General features: G+C 45.2%; 1 protein-coding gene across 3 annotated transcripts in view; it reads right to left on the bottom strand.

Annotated features, from left to right (window-relative positions):
* Nucleotides 1–20,215, bottom strand: part of MNT (MAX network transcriptional repressor) — a 145,323-nt gene that overhangs the window by 58,606 nt on the left and 66,502 nt on the right. For all 3 annotated transcript variants that reach the window (XM_082247005.1, XM_082247006.1, XM_082247007.1), the window contains one exon: nt 19,704–19,815. In XM_082247005.1, the coding sequence (XP_082103131.1) occupies nt 19,704–19,815 (112 nt within the window). The remainder of the gene's footprint in view (nt 1–19,703; nt 19,816–20,215) is intronic.

The raw sequence follows: 20,215 nt of genomic DNA, 5'->3' as shown, positions 1-20,215 counted from the left end.
TTAAACTATATTTAAGGGTCCATTCAGACTAGCGCGACTTGTCAGCCTGACAAGTCGCGGTCGCTCGCTCGCCATTGAACAGTACAGGACCCGTTCTAATAGGAACGACACAAGTCGCTCCGACCTAGAAAAAGGGTCCTGTACTACTTTGGGGCGACCTGGAGACGACTTGCATTGACTTCAATGATATGAAGTCCGTGCATGTCGCTCCGAGGTCGCAGTGCACGCTGTGCACCGTGACTTCACAGGTCGCCCTACCAAGTTCGTGTCGCTGCAGTCTGAATGGGCTGTAAACCCAAAACCAAAAATGTAATTTAGGACAGATTGCTAGTCCTTGGGTGTGGTGGCTGCATTAGTGTTCTTTTTTCAGGCCAAGTACACCTTCTGCAAGTATAAATTACTTGTTGATCTGACCAGAAATGCAGTGTCCTTGTCATAAACATCCTGTGCATCAATCTCATCTGCCCTCCCTGATGAGCTTCAGAACACCACCATGTAACAAGCAGAAGGGCAAGGTTTGTAGTCCAGAACTGAAGGCCAGTGAGTGTATTACTGGCAGGATCACCTAAAGGAAAATGAAGACCTGAAGAAAAAAATTAAATAAATTAAATTAGCCATTTTCCCTCCCTGATGTCATGTGACTCATTAGGGTTACAAGGTCTCAGGTGTGAATGGGGAACAGGTGTGTTAAATTTGGGGTTATCGCTCTCACTCTGGTCACTGGAAGTTCAACATGGCACCTCATTGCAAAGAACTCTCTGAGGATCTGAAAAAAGAAAGGTTGCTCTACATAAAGATGGCCTAGGCTATAAGAAGATTGCCAAGACCCTGAAACTGAGCTGCAGCATGGTGGCCAAGACCATACAGTGGTTTAACAGGACAGGTTCCACTCAGAACAGGCCTCGTCATGGTCGACTAAGGAAGTTGAGTGCATGTGCTTAGCGTCATATCCAGAGGTTGTTTGGGAGGAATAGACGTATGACTGCTGCCAGCATTGCTGCAGAGGTTGAAGGGGTGGGAGAGGTCAGTCTGTCAATGCTCAGACCATACGCTGCACACTGCATCAAATTGGTCTGCATGGCTGTCATACCAGAAGGAAGCCTCTTCTAAAGATGATGCACAAGAAAGCCCCCAGTTTGCTGAAGAAAAGTACACTAAGGACATGGCTTACTGGAACCATGTCCTGTGGTCTAATGAGACCAAGATAAACTTATTTGGTTCAGATGGTGTCAAGAGTGTGTGGTGGCAACAAGGTCAGGAGTACAAAAACAAGTGTGTCTTGCCTACAGTCAAGCATGGTGGTGGGAGTGTCATGGTCTGGGGCATAGTTTCTTCACCAAAGGGTAATGCGCCATCTACAGGAGTAGACTAGGCAGTGAAACTTTTCACCTGACACACCTATAGGGGCTGTCCCTCATGACATTACCCCAGACACACCGTGCTCACTCATCAGTTTCGTAGCAAGCAGTGAATGAAAATACAACCAACCCCAAAATAGAGGGACGGGAGCTGCATCTGTCAGAGGACTCACAGAAAATAATTTTACGGTAAGTTCTTACAAAAATTCTATTTTGTTTCTTACGTCCTCTGACAGACACAATGGGACATCCCATAGCAGTGTAGGCATGAGGGGTGGGAAGAACGCATTTCTCAAAAGAAAATAAAAACTGAGACCGGAGTCCCAGCAGGGAACCTAGGTCCTACTCCTAACACTAGGCAGCAAGAAACGAATTAGTGAGCACTGTGTTTCTGGGGTAATGTCATGAGGGACAGCCCCTATAGGCGTGTCAGGTGAAAAGTTTCTAAAAAGTTTCACTGTCTAGTCAACCCCTGTAGATGGCATATTACTCATTGGTGAAGAAACTTTGGAGAGCTGCGTCTGTCAAAGGACGAAAAAGAAAAAAGGGCTTTACTTCCTTTTTAAGGGTGCATTCACACAGACGAAGATTAGATGTGAGATCCCAGGGATTAACGCAGAGTGGCAGCCTCATAAAAAGAAATGGGAGGCTGCCAGCTCCGGCAGCTAATAGTGGGCACTCATCAGCAATTACATGGAACTGATCAGCCCTGAACGAAGGCAGTCTGCATCCAGGACCAATTACTTGCTTGTGATCATTGCATGAGCGATTACATTCGAGCAGCCACGAATAACTGCGGGAGCCGGCAGCCTCCCATTGCTTTTACTGGAGTTGCCTCCTGCAGCTAATAGCCAGGAACCCCCACTGGGGTTCTCGCATCTATTTGGTGTAGGGTGCATTCACAGATATGATTGTACCCTTAGCGCTGAGTTGTCACATATATTCACACAGTTGGTGTCACTGTTTTGGGAGCGTACTCATTTAGCACCCCCAGCATTGTGACCACAGTGCCACTCTTAAGACGCTTTTTACAATAGGAAGCCCACATTGGAAGGCCATGTTACCACCCACATGATCACTGTGGCGGCCAATCACACACTACAAACCTAAGCAACGCCTCCGCTGTTACAAACTCTTAAAAGGCTGGCTCCAACCAACTGAAGAGGGTTAATAAATCTTTTCTTTGTTGTGTTCAACAACTCTCTTTCTGCAGACCTCAGGAAGCGATCAAATCAATGAATAACATTGGAAGTTAAAAAAAGAAATAAAAAAACACAACAGCTTTAGGTTTTTATTATTGATACAGTACTGATGATTTACGCAATGCTTTACATATTGTACACTGTATATATATATATAAATAAAGCATTAATTTATCATTTTAGGTACGCCCTATAGCAGCTTTACTGCAACAGGGCGGCACCTGTGCGCTAGATCAGTGTTTCTCAACTCCAGTCCTCAGGGCCCACTAACAGGCCAGGTTTGCAAGAAAACTGAAATACATCACAGGTGAAATCATTTGCTGCTCAGTGATTGCAGTATTCTAGTCTGCTTCTCCCCAAGGTAATACTTAAAATCTGGCCTGTTAGTGTGCCATGAGGACTGGAGTCGAGAAACCCTGCGCTAGATCATGGATCTATGTGTGATCTGCCATTTCCAGGTAGGTGGTGTGCATGTGTGCTGCCGGCGACTCACTTCCACTATGATTACACACAGCGGAAGACGGCTGGTAGATGCACGATACCCAATGTCCTCCGGCACCCGCTGATCGTTAGGCAGAGGGACAGAACTGGGATCTGCCCATGTAAACAAGGCAGATCATCTGTCTGACAGGAGGGAAGGGATGGAGTTTGTGTCCCTGAAAAGCAGGGAATAAATTCCATCTCTTCCTCTAGTAACACAGTATAATAAAACACTGGCTAGGCACACAGTTAACCCTTTAAATGCCCCTGATGTTAACCCCTTCCCAGTCAGTATCATTAGTACAGTGACAGTGCATATTTTTAGCATTGTTAACTGGATTAGGGTCACTGGTCCCTAAAAAAAGTGTCAATGTCCGCTGCAATATCGCAGTCCCGCTATAAGTCGCTGATTGCAGCCATTACTAGTACAAAAATATGAAATAAATACAAATATCCCATAGCTTGTAGACGATATACATTTTGCGCAAACCAATCAATATACGCTTATTGGGATTTTTTCCCCAAATATATGTAGTAGAATATATATTGTCCTTAATTGGATGAAGAAATTTGTTTTACTGGATTGGTTTTATAGCAAAAATTAAAAAAATATATATATTACTTTTCCTAAATTGTCGGTCTTTTTTTGTTCAGAGCGCAATAAATAAAATATGCAGAGGTGATCAAATAGCACCAAAAGAAAGCTCTAATTGTGGGGGGAAATGACAAATGTATTTGGGTACAGTGTCGCATGAACGTGCAATTGTCAGTTACAATAACGCAGTAATGGCCTGGTCACGAAGGGGTTAAGTCATCCAGAGGTCAAGTGGTTAATCATATATTACAGCTTCCTCATAGCTGAGAAATAGGCAGCGTAAGCCGACTCTTCTCCCAGCGTCCTCCAGGTGGCAGCACTGCGCTGATGCCAACGTACAGAGAACGAGTAACCCCGCCCACACACTGACCTCAAACACAGCAAGCACGCGCTGCGGATCTCATGCAGCCGCTCGCGGCGGATCCCCTCACACCAGAGAGGCTCTCAGAAACACACGGGGCGGGGCTCGGAGCCCGGTGACGTCAGCGGGCTCGGGGTAGCCATGTGCTCAAGTCGCACGTGGACTTGGGCGGAGATCACGCACGCGCTGCGGTCCAGTCCTCGCTTCCCCCAGTCGGCCGCGCGCACTCGCGTGATAATGGGGCGGAGCCGCTGCTGAAAGAGATCCAGGAATGAGTGTGGCGGGAGAAGAGGGGCGGAGCGTCTAGCAGCAGTGTAATGTGGAAACACAACACGCACTGTCACCGCCGCCGCCTCACAGCGCACAGACCAGGGCAGGGCTTAACCCTGCGTGTGCCGGTCTGCGTGCTGAGGAGATGATAGAGGACTGCAGATTCCTGTTTTCCGTCTCTCTCTGCTACAGTGCAACTACGTGGTGGCTATAAGTGCTGAGACTTGTAGTTCCACAGAGGCGCAATAAGCCTCAGTGAACAGGCTAGAATAAAAAGCAGCAGTGTTCTATGGCCTATTCACACCCTAACCATTGATCAAAGGCAGCCCTGCACAAAGACAAATAGAAAACAAATGTTCCCCATTCCCCCTGATTCACATCATTGCACTAGGAAACGTGCGCGTTCCCAACACGGAGAGAAACGGGTTGCACTTTAGCGTCGTCACCCATGGCGCAATTTAAAAAAAAAAAAAAAAAGGGTCGGGGACTTCTTTCCCCAAGCTTCTCTCTAATAGGACTGTGCACAGAAATGAAAGGGCTGTTTCCATGCATGCAAACGCATATACAAAGATGTGAAAAGAGCCGAACGCTGCGTGAAAATGCAGCACGCCTACATTTTTAGGCACTGAATGACAACACCTGTAGAGTTAATTTCGTAGACGAAAACATTTTAGTCAGCAGCCTTTTTACAGTGACGAAAACTAAGCGAAAAGTACACCACATTTTCGACCACTGACAAAAACCATGACGAAAATCAATTCAGTTTTCATTAATGAATGAAAACTAAACAAAACTCTGCAGTCCTCAGACAACTGTCCAGAGCAGCACTGTGCATTACAGGCCTCCCAACGACGACCAATTAGAGCAGAGAGCACTGCGAGGCGAGTGTGTACATTACAATTACAGGCCTCCCCTCAGACTACTGTCAATCCAGAGCACTGTGCAGCATTACAGACCTCCTCTGACCACCAGCATCCAGAGACCTGTACATTACAGGTCATCCCACAGACCTGAGACCACCATCCAGCACTGTGCAGCATTACAGGCCTCTCAAGAGTCAGACCATCACCCCAGAGCAATGTGCAATACAGACCTCCCCTCTGACCACCATCCAGAGCACTGTGCAGCATATTACAGGCCTCCTCAGACCAACATTGAGAGCATTGTGCAGCATTACAGGCCTCCTCAGACCACTGTGCGCAATGCATTACAGTCCTCCTCTTCAGACTGTCAATGTCCAGAGCATTCTGTGCATTCCAGGCCTCTTCAGACTGCCGTCTAGAGCACTGTGCAGAATTACAGGCCTCCTCAGACCAACATTGAGAGCATTGTGCAGCATTACAGGCCTCCTCAGACCACCGTCCAGAACACTGTGCAGCATTACAGACCTCCTCAGACCACTGTCCAGAACACTGTGCAGCATTACAGGCCTCCTCAGACCACCATCCAGAACACTGTGCAGCATTACAGGCCTCCTCAGACCAACATCCAAAGCACTGTGTGCAACGCATTACAGGCCTCCTAAGACCAAAGTCCAGAGCACTGTGCAGCATTACAGGCCTCCTGAGACCAACATCCAGAGCACTGTGTGCAATGCATTACAGGCCTCCTCAGACCATCGTCCAGAGCACTGTGCAGCATTACAGGCCTCCTGAGACCAACATCCAGAGCACTGTGTGCAATGCATTACAGGCCTCCCCAGACCATCGTCCAGAGCACTGTGCAGCATTACAGGCCTCCTCTGACCAACATCTAGAGCACTGTGTGCAATGCATTATAGGCCTCCTCAGACCACGGTCCAGAGCACTGTGCAGCATTACAGGCCTCCTCAGACCAACATCCAGAGCCCTGTGTGCAATGCATTATAGGCCTCCTCAGACCACCATCCAGAGCACTGTGCAGCATTACAGGCCTCCTCAGACCAACATCCAGAGCACTGTTTGCAATGCATTACAGGCCTCCTCAGACTGTCCAGAGTGGCTAAATCTGTATCTGTGAGTATGTTCAAATCTTAATACCATAAATAATAACATAGTAGACTTTTTTTCACTCCAGGAGTATATAATGAGTTTGGAAATAGTACTATAGAAATGCTTAAATAATTAATTACAATATATCTAAACACATTAGATTGTAGTTGACTAAAAGTATTTTGACTAAAATGTACTGGAGATTTTAGTCGACTAAAACAATTCAGATAACTAAAATGGGACTAAAACTAAAATGGCATTTAAGTCAAGACTTAATAAAACAAAATCAAAATTCAATGGCAAAATGAACACTGTCTGCAGAGCATTGCTGTGCATACAACTGAATGAACTTCATCTTGTAACAAGAAATGTTTTTAAAACGACGTCAACAGTGCAGTGTTGCAACAACACAATTACACAACGTGTTCTATGGAGCGGATTGTATGCAGGCTGGTGTGAACGAGCCCCTGTGGAAACCAAAACGCATCAAACGGCTCTCAGGCAGTGTGAAATTGAGTTATTTAGGGCCCATTAGGAAACGCACATGGGTTTTCCCTCAGAGTGGACTTTCATCTATACCTAACTCGCCCTAGAGGCATCGTTCAAATTTTAACATTTTTTTTTTTAAATTTTTAAAAGAATAATACATTTTTTGGTAAGGCCCCTTTCACACTGCTTTGCTTTAAAACTGCCAGTAAAATGCTAAGCGCTTTTGCGGCGCACTTTTTAAAGGGCACTTGACTCAAAAACTGCACCAAAAACGCTGTGGGCGTTCCTAGGAGCTTCCTATTCATTTCAATGGGGAGTAGCGTTTTTGATGTGTTTTTTATAGCTTCCAAAACATGCTGCAAGCAGGATTTTTTTCACTGCATCGCAAGGGCACTGTTTCAGTGTGAAAGCATTGATCGAATTTAAAGCTTCTTAAGCTTTTCAGACGCTTTTTCTTTTTTAATGCGATGAACCCAAAAGGCAGCTGTCAATCTTGGACCAATGAGCAGTAAGCAGGCAACGCCCCGCTGCTGCAATGTCACTGATCTAATATGGCCATGTGGTCATATCAGGACAATGATGTCCCTTTTTTGGACATGCAATTGGGGGGGGGGGAATGTCCCAGCCACATTTGATGGGCCCAGGATTGACAGCTGCCTTTTGGGCTCAGTCAAACCCAAGACCAACACAAATATGAACAGAGCCTAATAGAAATGTCATTAGAATAAAGAATGTGAAAAAAAAAAAAGGTGAATATTATTCCACATTTGTTCCCACTTTTTTTTCCCCCCACAAAATAGAGCTTTCTTTTGGTGGTATTTGATCACCTCTGAAGTTTTTATTTTTTGCACTAAATACTAAAAAAGACCGACATTTTTGAAAACCCCCCCCAGAAACAATGTAAAAAAATCAAATTTCTTCATCAATTTAGGCCAATATGTATTCTTCTATATATTTATGGTAAAAAAAATCCCAATAATCATATATGGATTGGTTTGCACAAAAGTTATAGCGTATACAAACTATGGGATATTTTTCTTTATTTTTTACTAGTAACGGCGGCGATCAGCGACTTATAGCGGGAATGCGATATTGTGGAGGGACAAATCAGACACCTAACTGACACTTTTTGGGGACCAGTGACACCAATACAGTGACAGTGCTAAAAATATGCACTGTCACTGTACGAATGACACTGGCTGGGAAGGGGTTAACATCAGGGGCAATCAAAGGGTTAACTGTGTGCTTACTCACTGTATGGGAGGTGATTTGACTAGGGCAGGGGTCTGCAACCTTTAAGACATAAAGAGCCACTTGGACCCGTTTCCGAAGGAAAAAAAAAAAAAACTGGGAGCCGCAAAACCTACAAAAACCTACTGGGGGGTCGAAAACAGGGACGTAATTAGAAATCACAAGGCTCCATAGCAAAATTTGCTATGCCAAATGATCATACCCCAATGCAGAGACCAGCGTACATGCCCCTTTCAATGCAGTGACCAGCATACATGCCACTTTCAATGCAGTGACCAGTACATGCCCCTTTCAATGTAGTGACCAGCATACATGCCCCCTTACAATGGAGTGACCAGCATACATGCCCCTTTCAATGTAGTGACCAGCATACATGCCCCCTTACAATGTAGTGATCAGCATACATGCCCCTTTCAATGCAGTGACCAGCATACATGCCCTCTTTCAATGCAGAGACCAGCGTGCGTACGTGCCCCCCCCCGAGGCATCACTTCACTTGCCTCACACTGTTGCCTGGCGTGCTGCTGCTGACGTCTTCTTCGTCCTGCATGCGTGCCGCTGCCCTCCTCTCCGACAGCAGGCGGGAAGGTAATGTCGGGACGGTGCGTGACTAACGCACGCACCGCCCCCCACGCGATGTCACAGCCAGGACAGCGCCACAGTAGGGAGTGTTGGGGGAGTGTCGGGGAGCACAGTGCCCCCCCCCTTCGCTATCATCCACCCTGGAGCCGCGGCAAAGGTTCAAAAGAGCCGCATGCGGCTCCGGAGCCGCGGGTTGCAGACCTATGGACTAGGGCAAGGCAAAGATCTATGTTCCTGCTTTGCAGGAACACAGGATCAATACCATCCTTTCTGACAGAATGGCAATCTGCCTGTGTACTGTGTAATCAGCAGGTGCCAGCGGACATCGAGTCCGCAGTGCCCACCGCTGGGCTCCCGCTGTGTGTGATCACAGAGGGAGCAGGTTTCTGGTGGCATGCCCTGCCGCAGTAAGTGTCAGATCACGTGCTAGGTATGTGATCTGGCACAGAGTTGCCACCCTTCCACAGTATATGTACCGTACGGTGGGAGGTTTGCAAGTGGTTAAAGGGTAAGTTCATCCTTCTATCACCTAAAATACCTGGCTGACCCTGCCTGGCTATGCCCTCCCCTCTGTAAACTGACCACGGTATACCATGGCTGCTGAGCCCTGACACCGTGGTCAGTTTACGTGCCTCCCATCATCCGCAGCCCTCCTGTCCTCCTCTGTCCTCTCTCCCCCCCCCCCCCTCCCTCCCTGCCTGTCTGCTCCTGTGTCAGTGCCCACCCCCCTCCTCTCCTGCTGCTGTAGTTTCATTCAAAGTTTCATATTCTGTCTACAGTCTGTTTAATAATCCTGTGTGCCCCTGTGTCTGTTTTTTATAAAAATAAGCCATTCTTTACAAGTATAGAGTGCCACTCGCTGCTCACGTGACCCGCCACCTCTCTCCTCCTCTCCTCTTTCCCTCCCAACTGACATCAGTGAGGAATCCTTGGCCCCGCCCACTGCAGGCAGCTGTCAGCCAAAGAGGAGAGAGCCAATGGGTCACGTGAGCGGCGCTCGGCCCTCTGAAAACTGGTAAAGAACGGCTTATTTTTTTAAAACACAGACACACAGGCACACATGATTATTAAACAGAACAGACAGGATGGTATAAAGTGGCTTAACAACCACTTGCCCCTACCTGCTGATGCCCATGCTCACCTAAAACATGGGCACTCTGACTAGCTTCAGGGAAGGGAAACCAAAAGTCATCAGTGGGAAAAAAAAAAAAAAAACAGTTAATTGACTGATTCTTCCCCCGGGAAGACTCCAACAGGGAAAGTCTGGAGACTGGCTCAACAATGTTCAGAAATCACAGATGACAGATCTTATTGAATTTTAATTTGTGACATTCAAGTGTACGGATAATGGAATCGCGTTGGTTGGCAATTTCTGCAGCATTCTAGAAAATAAAATAAAAATCCCCTGGCACTGATCTGCAGTTGTCACAGGAAAAGTGACTCACTGGACAAGTGTAAAGCAGCAAACAACACTGCTTGAAGATTTATTTTTTTCTATATATGCTTAGATTGGAAATCAATATACCCTTCCTCCCCCACAATGTGCTGTTTTGAATTATTTCTTTGTGTTTTCAACGAGTTGAGACTAATAAAAACGCAGAGAAAACCAAAACCGCGTAACTAGGAGAAAAATCTGCTTCCAGAATGTATCCATGTAAAAGATCACATCGCTAAAAGGACTACAGAAACACTGATACATGTGTGGCTGGGGCTAATAAAAGAGAAGAAAAGGCGCCACTCACCAGCCCAGTACATTAGTATGTAGATGAATGTGGCCTCAGCCAGCGCCGCCCCAGCCACGCCCCCCTAACATGTTTTTCCTCGCTCCCTAGGGCTTGGCCACAACCTCTGTCAGCAACCCCCGATGAGGTGGGCGAAACATGTCAGGGGGGTGTGGTTGGAGCAGCGCTGTCTGAGGACGCATTCATCTACATACTAATGTACTGGGTTGGTGGGCGGAACCTTTTCTTCTCTTTAATAATGCTCTTACACCTCTAAATAATGCACTGACACCAGCTACCTTCACTGCAACCGGCAGGGAGATCTCGGTCTAAGCTTAGAGCGAAACTGCAAGTTTCATTTGGCCAGCACGAATGTCCAGTAAAGAGCTTCGCCCCTGGTTGCAGTGCTACAGGAAAACTGATCTCTGTTGAATGCCAAGTTGTCTATTACCAAGTCACTAATACAGCAGGCTGTGTCTAAGATCCTTTTGGCATAGTGATGGTGACACCAGTGTCAATCGGAGAACAAACATCTCCGGTGTAGCTGCCTCTTACTGTATCCAGAAATTCTAAACTCAGAAGACCTATAGCTCCAGTAGGATGACCAGACATGAGACATTTATTGGGATGAAACAAAAAATTCCAAACAAATCCAGCTGGACTGACTGCTAGTACTCCTAGAAAACAACTACCTTGAGGCTTTTTCCACTACCAATAAACATGCAAAACGTCCAGTCTGTTGCGATCAGCTGGATTAGAAATGATCACTTTATGTCTATGGTCTCCAAGCTGCAGCCCTTTGCTGGCCCCTATCCAGCTCTTGGGCAACAATTTCTCCCACTGATACAAGGCACTCTTCCCACTGGCACCAATAATGGGGCATTCTTCCTCCCACTGGCACCAATCATGGGGCACCAATCTTCCCTCTGACACCAATGATGGGGTACTATTCCCACACCAACATCAACTAAAACACTAGTCCTCCCACTAATGCCACTGATGGGACATTGATTACTTCCACTGACACTGGGGCATTTTCTACTCCCACTGGCCAGTCTGTCCCCCCCGAAAAGTCTAAAGGGCAGTAAATTAGCCTTTTATTTAGAAAGATTGGAGGTCCCTGTCCTAAAGAATTAGTCATCTAGAACTGACATCACAGTATTTGGAGGCTCCTAGAAAGCTAAAACAGCCTCTTCTATCCCTATAGAAACCAGTATAAGAGTTCTCTGAGCCATCAGCCGGCAATGGCAATCACAAAGGGGAAACACTCTCCCAACCAAGTTTTGAAAGCAATAGGAGTGGGTACAACCCAGGTTAGGTGAGGCACTTCACATTACAAGCTGGGCATTTCCAAAGTCAGAACTACGGCATGCTGATCTCACTGCCGATGTCCTCAAGACATACTACGATGCCAGGAGGTGACATGGCCCACCAGGCTCTATCAAAAAATAAATGATCACTTTTGGATGGCTCTTTAATATTTATACCCGTTTGCCCATTCTTATGGCATACTGCCCGAAAATTCCCATACATGCCCTTCATTTGTGTTGGAAGCTTTTCTATAGAACTGAAAAGGTCCAACAAACCTGTCACTCAAACGGTTCTCCAAACATGGCTTCCTTTTGACATACACCTTTACTGTAAATGGAAGGAAAACAATATCTACTAGCCTTCACATTTTAATAAAAAAACTTTAAAAATACAAGATGCAAAGAATAGGACACCCATTCCACAAATGCACTGGTTCCTTCGACAGAGCATGCTCACAGTAAATAGGATCTACACAGCCGTGTACAACGCACATCTCTCAGAACTTGTGTTTATTATTAAGCTCATTGTGGATATCACATTCATTTGTTTTATACTCTGTGACGCCTATAAACCAGATACAGGTGAAGAATCAGTCCAACTTTTTCCAAATACTCTGTTAAGGAATATCCTTAGAGCATTACCTTCATGCAGAATTATTTACCAGAAGAGAGTTCATAATAACTTGAGATATTGTGACTCAAAGCCTCCATGGGTAATTAATTCTAACCCTTGCATGGCTTTATATTCAGAGAAACATGGCAATTGTCAGCAGGTCAGGCAGTGATAGTTTACCGGTTTATTTTCTTACAAATTATTTTTTTAAAAAGGGGGGGTGGGCACAAAAATTCAGTATTATTATGTAGAAATTACAGTTAAAGGATAGTTTCACCTTTGGGGACATGTTACATACTCCACCCACTTAGAGAGAAAACAAAAACATGCTCCCAGTGCTCCAGCCATTTCCTGACCCACCACCTCTATGGACAGTGAACCGGGGATCTTCTCCCCAAACTCCCTGTCAGATTTAAAAAACAAAATACAAAATCAGCAGCAGTGCGTGGCTCCACTCACCCAGCCGTGTCATTCATTCACAGAGTTCTGTGAATGAATGAACTACAAGTACTGACATCCTTTGCGGGTGTCAGCTTGTAGCCCTCAATGAACTACCAGGGCACAGTTGAGCGCTCTAGGTAGTTGTTTTTCCTGATCAGGGTGTAACTACCTGCTCATATGAGGTACAAGCAGACAGTTTACAATGACATGTCTGGATGGCCACATTCTAATAAAATCACCTTTATTTGAATCAAAAACAGATAAAAAACAACAGTCCATACAGCAAGCGAGGGAATAGGATACAGCAGGCAATACAGCAAACACGTTTCACACCATTTTTGGTGCCTAATCATAGCTATGCATAGCTGTGCGGCCATCCAGACATTTCTTATTTACTCCAGACTTTCTGCTACGTGCATGGCCAGCACCCTTTGCTTGTGCAGTGTAGGTGGAAATGTAATGGGTGAATACCCTCCCTGGGCGGTGTACTACTTAGCTTACACTGACCATCTGCAGGAGTCCTGCATTGCGCTCGCAATCTATCTGCTGATCATGGGTACAATGCTTTGCAAGCTCCTAGTAAAAAAAATAATTGAAATGATAAACTTACATTTTTTTTTTACCTGTAAAAAATGTGCATTTTTTTTTTTTTTTTTACAAAGGTGAACTTATCCTTTTAAGTCTCCATTCACACTACCCCGACTTGTCAGGCGACTTGTCAGCCTGACAAGTCGCACTCCATTGCAGTCCATGCAGTGCTACAGGACCCATTCTAATAGGAGCGACACAAAAGGTTCCTGTACTACTTTGGGGCGACCTGGAGGCGACTTGCATAGACTTCCATTATATGAAGTCCGTGCAAGTCGCGGTGCACGCGACTTCACAGGTCACTCCCGAAGTCGTGCCGCTTCAGTGTGAATGCGGTCTAAAGGCTCAACAATGCTGTGACATGTACATCCACAAGTATTTTATTAAACTCCATCAGATGTGCCTAGACTGTCATATACTGTACTAAGAAGTTAACACAAAACAGCTGAATTGTAAGAATTTAGCTGCTTTGTAAATACAGGTACACTATTAGGTGTAGTTAAGTCCAAGGAGGTGTATGAGTGCAATAAAACCATCCAATGTAAATAATACAGGTAAGCCCTGGAGATGCCATGCACTTCCTTGGACTTAACTCCGTGTGCCTTTACTTTTTACAAAGCAGCAATTTCTAGAATTCAGCATTAAAGTGGAACTAAACGGTTTCCCAAATTAGTTCTATCCAAGGCATGCCGTGAATGATAGCTTTCATAGTTGCTTGTGCCCTCAGCTGAACAGTCAAAGCCATCATATGGTTGGTGTCATAACTGACTGCATGCACCATGGCAACCGCAGATCAAACAGAGGCCAAGACTGCTTGACTGTAAAGGACACAAGGGTTTAGTTCCGCTTTAACTAACCTCTTGCATAAAGTTAAACTAAACATGGAGCTTACTGCTGCATTAATAATGTACTATACCATTTAACATCATGACCCACAGACAGTCAACAGCAACATAACTTGTATGTGAATCCAGGAGACAAAAGGGAACACATACAATTTATAGGACACTTTGTAAATAGGGGGAAGTAAAAGAACGCCTTCCATAGAAAACAAATCACAGCCACCAGGACAGGAAACAAAATCAAACAACCAACAAGGATGACGCCTCCACTTCTCATTTTCTTTTAAGTAGAATAACCTAAACATCTGTCTCCCAACACCAAAGAGAACACTGTCCTCTCAATCAAGAAAGCATCAATCAGTTGCATTATATAGTTTGAAAAACTCATTCCCTTTTAGGCCGTGCACCCAAAAAAAAAAAAAAAAAAAAAAAACAGTAGTAAGTGGCAATACCCAAGATGACAAGATGATTGGAAGTCATTGTAACTGTACTATCCCTGTCTCCCTTTATACTGTAAAGCGTAGAGCAAACTGTTTGCACTATAAAACGCAGCTCTATATAACAGTGGATGTAAGGCTCTTTCACACGGACGTTCCGATCAGATCCGCCTGTCAGTTTTTTAGGTGGATCTGATCGGATGCCCCATTCAGCCCTATGGAGCAGCGGATGTCAGCGGTGACATGTCCGCTGACACCCGCTGCCATCCGCATCTGATCCTGTCCGTGAAATCCGGACGGATGGAAACCCTATTTTCCATCCGTCCAGGGGATCGGATGAGAGCGGACAAGCGGTCCGCTCTCATCACCTCCCTCTCCCCACTGTGTGCGGAGACGGAGCTGTCATCCGCCGGCTCAGCGGGGATCGGCGGATCGATCCCCGCTGAGCAGAGCACGGTCCGCAACGGAATGCGGACCGTGTGAAAGAGGCCTAAATATTTTTTATTTTTTTAAATAATAACTATGTTATGCTATATATGCTGTGGCGCTACTTCTATGAAAGCCCAAACTGACTGGACCAGACAGTCTTTTATGGCTCGTTTCCACTGAGCTTTCTGGTACGGTTCGGTACGCTATTTATGCTGTTTCCATTATGAATGGTACCCTAATTCCGAACCGTACCGTACCACTTTTTTGGTACCCTTTCGTTGGGGTACCAAGCACATTAGTACCGTACCAACAGGGTGGAGTTACACTCTGCAGAACTTGACTGGTTGACAGAGAATCGTCGATCACAGCTTTCTTGCTACACCACGCCTATCATGAAAGGGTACTATTGGCAGTGGAAACACAAGGTGTACCGTTCCGAACCGTACCGTACTGAACCGAACCGTACCGTACCACTCAGTGGAAACGAGGCATTAGTGTCCACTCCAAGCAAAAAAAGGTGCAAAGCTGTAGATCCGGAGAACCACCATCAGACACACTGATCACACCGCCTCTTACCAAATGAAGATGACCCCCATTACAGAGATCCGATATGGCCAAATGTAGAAAAGCAAAGGGAGATCCTCCTCCCGATATTGCAGGGCTCACAGATTCCACCATATAAATAAGCATAAAAACAAAGAGCAGGACACCTTCATAGCGCAGACTGTCTAATATTTATTAAAAGCACACCAGATTAAGAACACTTACAAGCTAGATAAAACCAGGCATCTTGTCAATTAAACGGTGTTCCCCCTCCGTGTGCCGTGCTGTGGCCCGGAAACCGCCAAAAAGATGGCCGCTGCGTCTCCTCCGTACCGACGTGCGTCACCTGTGAGCGCCACCCAATGCGTTTTGTCATCAACAGACGTCATCTAGGGGTGCGGTCTCACGGCGCACAACGCTATAAATAGCGGTGAAGGGTTCTGCCCTCCTTCACCGCTATTTATAGCTTTGTGCGCCGTGAGACCACAAAAAAAAAAATCCCAAAAAAGGTAGGAGGAGGAGGAGGAAGAGCGTAACTTCCCCTTTCGGATGAAGTTCTGCTGTAACCATTTCCACACTTTCTTTTTACCTGGAGGCCTTGTGATATGAAAGGGGAAAACAAGCTCTCCTAAATTAAAACCTCAGATTTGTCTCTTCATCACATAACCAATCAGGAAAGGAGCTGGGGGGAATCCCTCACCAGAAAGAAGAATTCTAAAGACACCCAGATATATAAACTGCACATTTACCAAAACTAAACCAATGTGCAGCCTTCTGGATGGGGGCTGCATCCATTCCCAGCAATAGCCAAGATAAAACAACATAGTTTTGGCTGAAGTTGTAGTTTAAATGGAGTAATTCTACCTATGATGACGTCAACGTGTGACGAAACGCGTAGGAGGAGCCTGCGGCACGACACGCAACTACGGAAGGGGGACACAGCGGCCATTGTTTTGGTTAGAAACCAACCTATATGCCAGTGATTGGGACATAATATGATTTGCTCTGTATTTCTCGGCTAAATGTAAGTAGCCATTTGTTACTCTATGCTGCAATAAACAAGTTTGACTGTGCTATACCATGAGGAGTGTTTGATTGTTTTCCGCATATCCTGATGATCTGTGAGAGGGACGCCAGGCATATCGATCAAGTGGGAAGCTGAGAGGTCTCTCCTTGATGTCTACAATAGTCTGATCTCTGCTGTCTATGATCCCTGTAATAAGGGTCATAGATTTCTGGTAAGAGGCTATTTAACCCCTCATGGTGGCGGCTTTTCATTTACACAGTTTTCAGCATAAAGGAGATACATGGTTTTTATCTGGGAACTGAGCACCATTCTTTTGGGGTTCCTTCTTCTGGAATGATCACGTTTATCCTGATGTGATGTTGACTTATTAGTTATTTTATAAAGACATTAGCGCTACAACTATTTGCTTGATTTGATCTGTTTCCATATTCAGGATCATGTGTTGGCAGCTTATTTTATATTAAATATTCTGTGATATGATATATTTTTATTAGGAAGCGCAGCAATTTCTCTATTAATTCTACCAATGTGCCACAAAAGGTCTACAAAGTTTCAGATAATTAACAGAAACAGGACATTGCAGCATTCTATCCTCTATTGCACTGCTATTAAAGTAGAAAAGTTAAAGTGATTGTAAAGGAAGAAGTTTTTTTTTTTTTTAATTATCTTAAATGCATTCTATACATTAAGATAAAAAGCCTTCTGTGTGCAGCAGCCCCCCCCCCCTCATACTTACCTGAGTCACTTATCACTTATCCAGTGATGTTGCAGGAGTGTCTAAACTGCCTCGGACTTCCCTCCTCATTGGCTGAGACAGCAGCACAACGCAATTGTCTCCTGCTGCTATCAAAGTCAGTCACTCAATCAAGAGAAAGAGGGGGTGGGGCCTGGGTTGCAGCTCCGTGTCTGAATGGACACAGGGAGCTGCAAGTCGGCTCAGGTGACCCCACAGCAAGCTGCTTGCTGTGGGGGCACTCAACGGGAGGGAGGGGCCAGGAGCACGGAAGAGGGACTTGAGAAGAGGAGGATACAGGCCACTCTGTGTAAAACCAACTGCACAGAGGAGGCAAGTATAACACGTTTGTTATTTAAAAAAAAAAAAGATTTTACAAACACTTTAAGCAAAAATCCCCCCCAAGATCTGGAGTGGAAACCAAGTCGCAGCTGTGCAGGCTGGGAAGGCAAAGTCAGAGTTCAGGCACAAGTCAGACACGTTTTAAGAGGCAGAGCCAACACTCACTAGGAAAATAAACCTCACGGACAGCAGCTAGAGCCAGACCAGGCTACCAATGAAAAACGACCCGCACAGCTGCTGGAGTTTTACCTTTAACTGTAAAAAAAGGTATTTAAGATGTTCCATAGTCATAGTATTCATTTATCATTTCAGAAAAGAGAGGGCTCTTGCTGTGGTAAAACATCAATGTTGGCACATTTCCAAACTGGTCGTGAACTCCTAAATTCAAGATTTCTGGTTTATGTTCCCTGCTGTTAAGACTTCGTTTTACATCTTTGTGTTGTTTCTGCAGCATGTGATTGCTGAGCCAGAGGCTACATCTCATAAGACTATTCAAAGGTCGTGCAAGAGCAGCAGGAGACAGAGAAGCATTTAAAGAACCGGTGAAGGTGAATTCAGAACACACCAGCCTAGTTAGAACTAGTTAATGTTAAAAAACACCAATAGCAATAGCAACTGAGACCTCGCCAGATCTCCGGGTAATTGCGCGTTTAGCCATTATATATATCTGATACATATATATATATCTGATACAGTTTAGCAAACCTTGGAAAACGGTTTACTGGCAGAACAAAAACAGAGGTGAACACTGAGCAAACGGCTAAGTATGGAGTTCAAGAGTCCATTCACACTAGCGCGACTTGTCAGGCGACTTGGTCGCCTGACAAGTCGCGGTCGGTCGGTCGCCATTGAATAGTACAGGACCCGTTCTAATAGGAGCGACACAAGTCGCTCCGACTTAGAAAAAGGGTCCTGTACTACTTTGGGGCGACCTGGAGGCGACTTGCATTGACTTCAATTATATGAAGTCCGTGCAAGTCGCGCCGAGGTCGCGGTGCACACAGGTCGCCCCACCAAGTCGTGTCGCCCCAATCTGAATGGGGTCTTAAGCCCAACCTCATGTTTACTAGGACTTTAAATAGTTTGCCTGGGCCAAATTGACACAGATGGATGGAAATTCAGACCAGTGGAAATTCAACCCATGTGTGGCAGAACACATTTTTCTGCACGTTCCTGTATGGTGCAATTTTGCAGCCCATTCATTTGAATGGGCTGCAAATCACACTGGAATGCAGAACGTTTAAAAAATGCACTATGGTACCATGCAATTTGGTGCCTGCAAACACACTGTGTTTGCAATCTGCGTTTAGGGTGCTGTTAACCATACAATGGCACCCGCAGCAGATCACAAAGGCTGTGTGTTTTGAGCGCACTTTGCAAACATGCACGTACCTTTCACGAACCATGTTCTTGGGTGAATTTTTCTAATCATTTACCCAAAACAGGTGTAACAGCAAAAAATTAGTTCTGACTATATTCTGACTTCCCTAAACTGATTAGTTGGAACATCAGCAATGACGACACCTATACTTCTCTAATGACAAGTTTACTTTACGAAATACAGCCCAGCTTGTGACCGGTAAATGAAGAAGCAACAGCACAATGGTAAGGTTGTGTCTTGTGCTCTCCTATACTGTGTGGTTAATATGGGAAGATATGTTACAGTGTGATTGTAAAATCTCATTTAGCAACAACATTATAGAGCCAGAACCTATCTGATGAAATATAAACACATAGTTGCATAGGTAAAGCTGGCCATAGACGGTTCAGCTGGGATCAGCCGAGATTCGAACCATGTAAAGCCAGGCTGATTGTACCAAAGTTGAGCTATAGCCTGACAACTCTGAACAAAGCCCTGACTGGCTACAAATGCTTTCCCCATTCTTCCCCCAGTCTGACAGGCACATGTGGTCATTGATTTGTACAGGCTTCTTGGCCGTGGCTGATCGCACACACCTGTGATCCCAATCACAGGTTTACGCTCATACTTGCAGCACCACGGCCCTAATCGGCCATGAGAATGAGGCCTAAGGGGGACATATAGTAAATATACAAAAACATAAATATAAAAGCAAAAAGCAGAATCAATAGAATTCCAAGCTGGAGTTTCAAGTCATACCTGGATGTATCTCAGAGCACTTCTTAATACGCTGAGGTTTGATGTCTTCTTGTCATCTACATTTGGGATGTTCCTCTTTAGGGTTTCAAAGCATTCCTTGAGGTGTGCCCGTCTGCAGGATATAAAGACACCCTTTAATGGTTCACTTCCCAAATACGCACTATACACCAAAATAATGCATAAACCCAAAGTCCTATAGACAATATGAAGTCAACGCTTGCAAATCAAATGGAACAGGGACTTGCAAGCGTATCAAAAATATATCAAGCTAATACGGTTTGCTTTCATTAATTTCCAAAAGTATGTTACAGAAGAAACTATAGTTTAAAAATACTTGCAAGCAACATTTTTTAGTGCCCTATTCGTTAATGCACCCACAAGCAGATTTGAATTATGGTCAAATGATCCAAACCCCCCCCCCCCTTCTCCTTACATAGTACTGAACTGCTGCCAATGTGTCCTCATCTATCAGCCCAGTCTTCCCCCGTACATTAGATCATGAGGATGATTGC

This window comes from Pelophylax lessonae (assembly GCF_965119305.1).
Source record: "Pelophylax lessonae genome assembly, chromosome: 2".
In the NCBI taxonomy this organism is placed as follows: Eukaryota; Metazoa; Chordata; class Amphibia; order Anura; family Ranidae; genus Pelophylax; species Pelophylax lessonae.
This window is presented reverse-complemented; position numbering and strand designations above follow the sequence as displayed.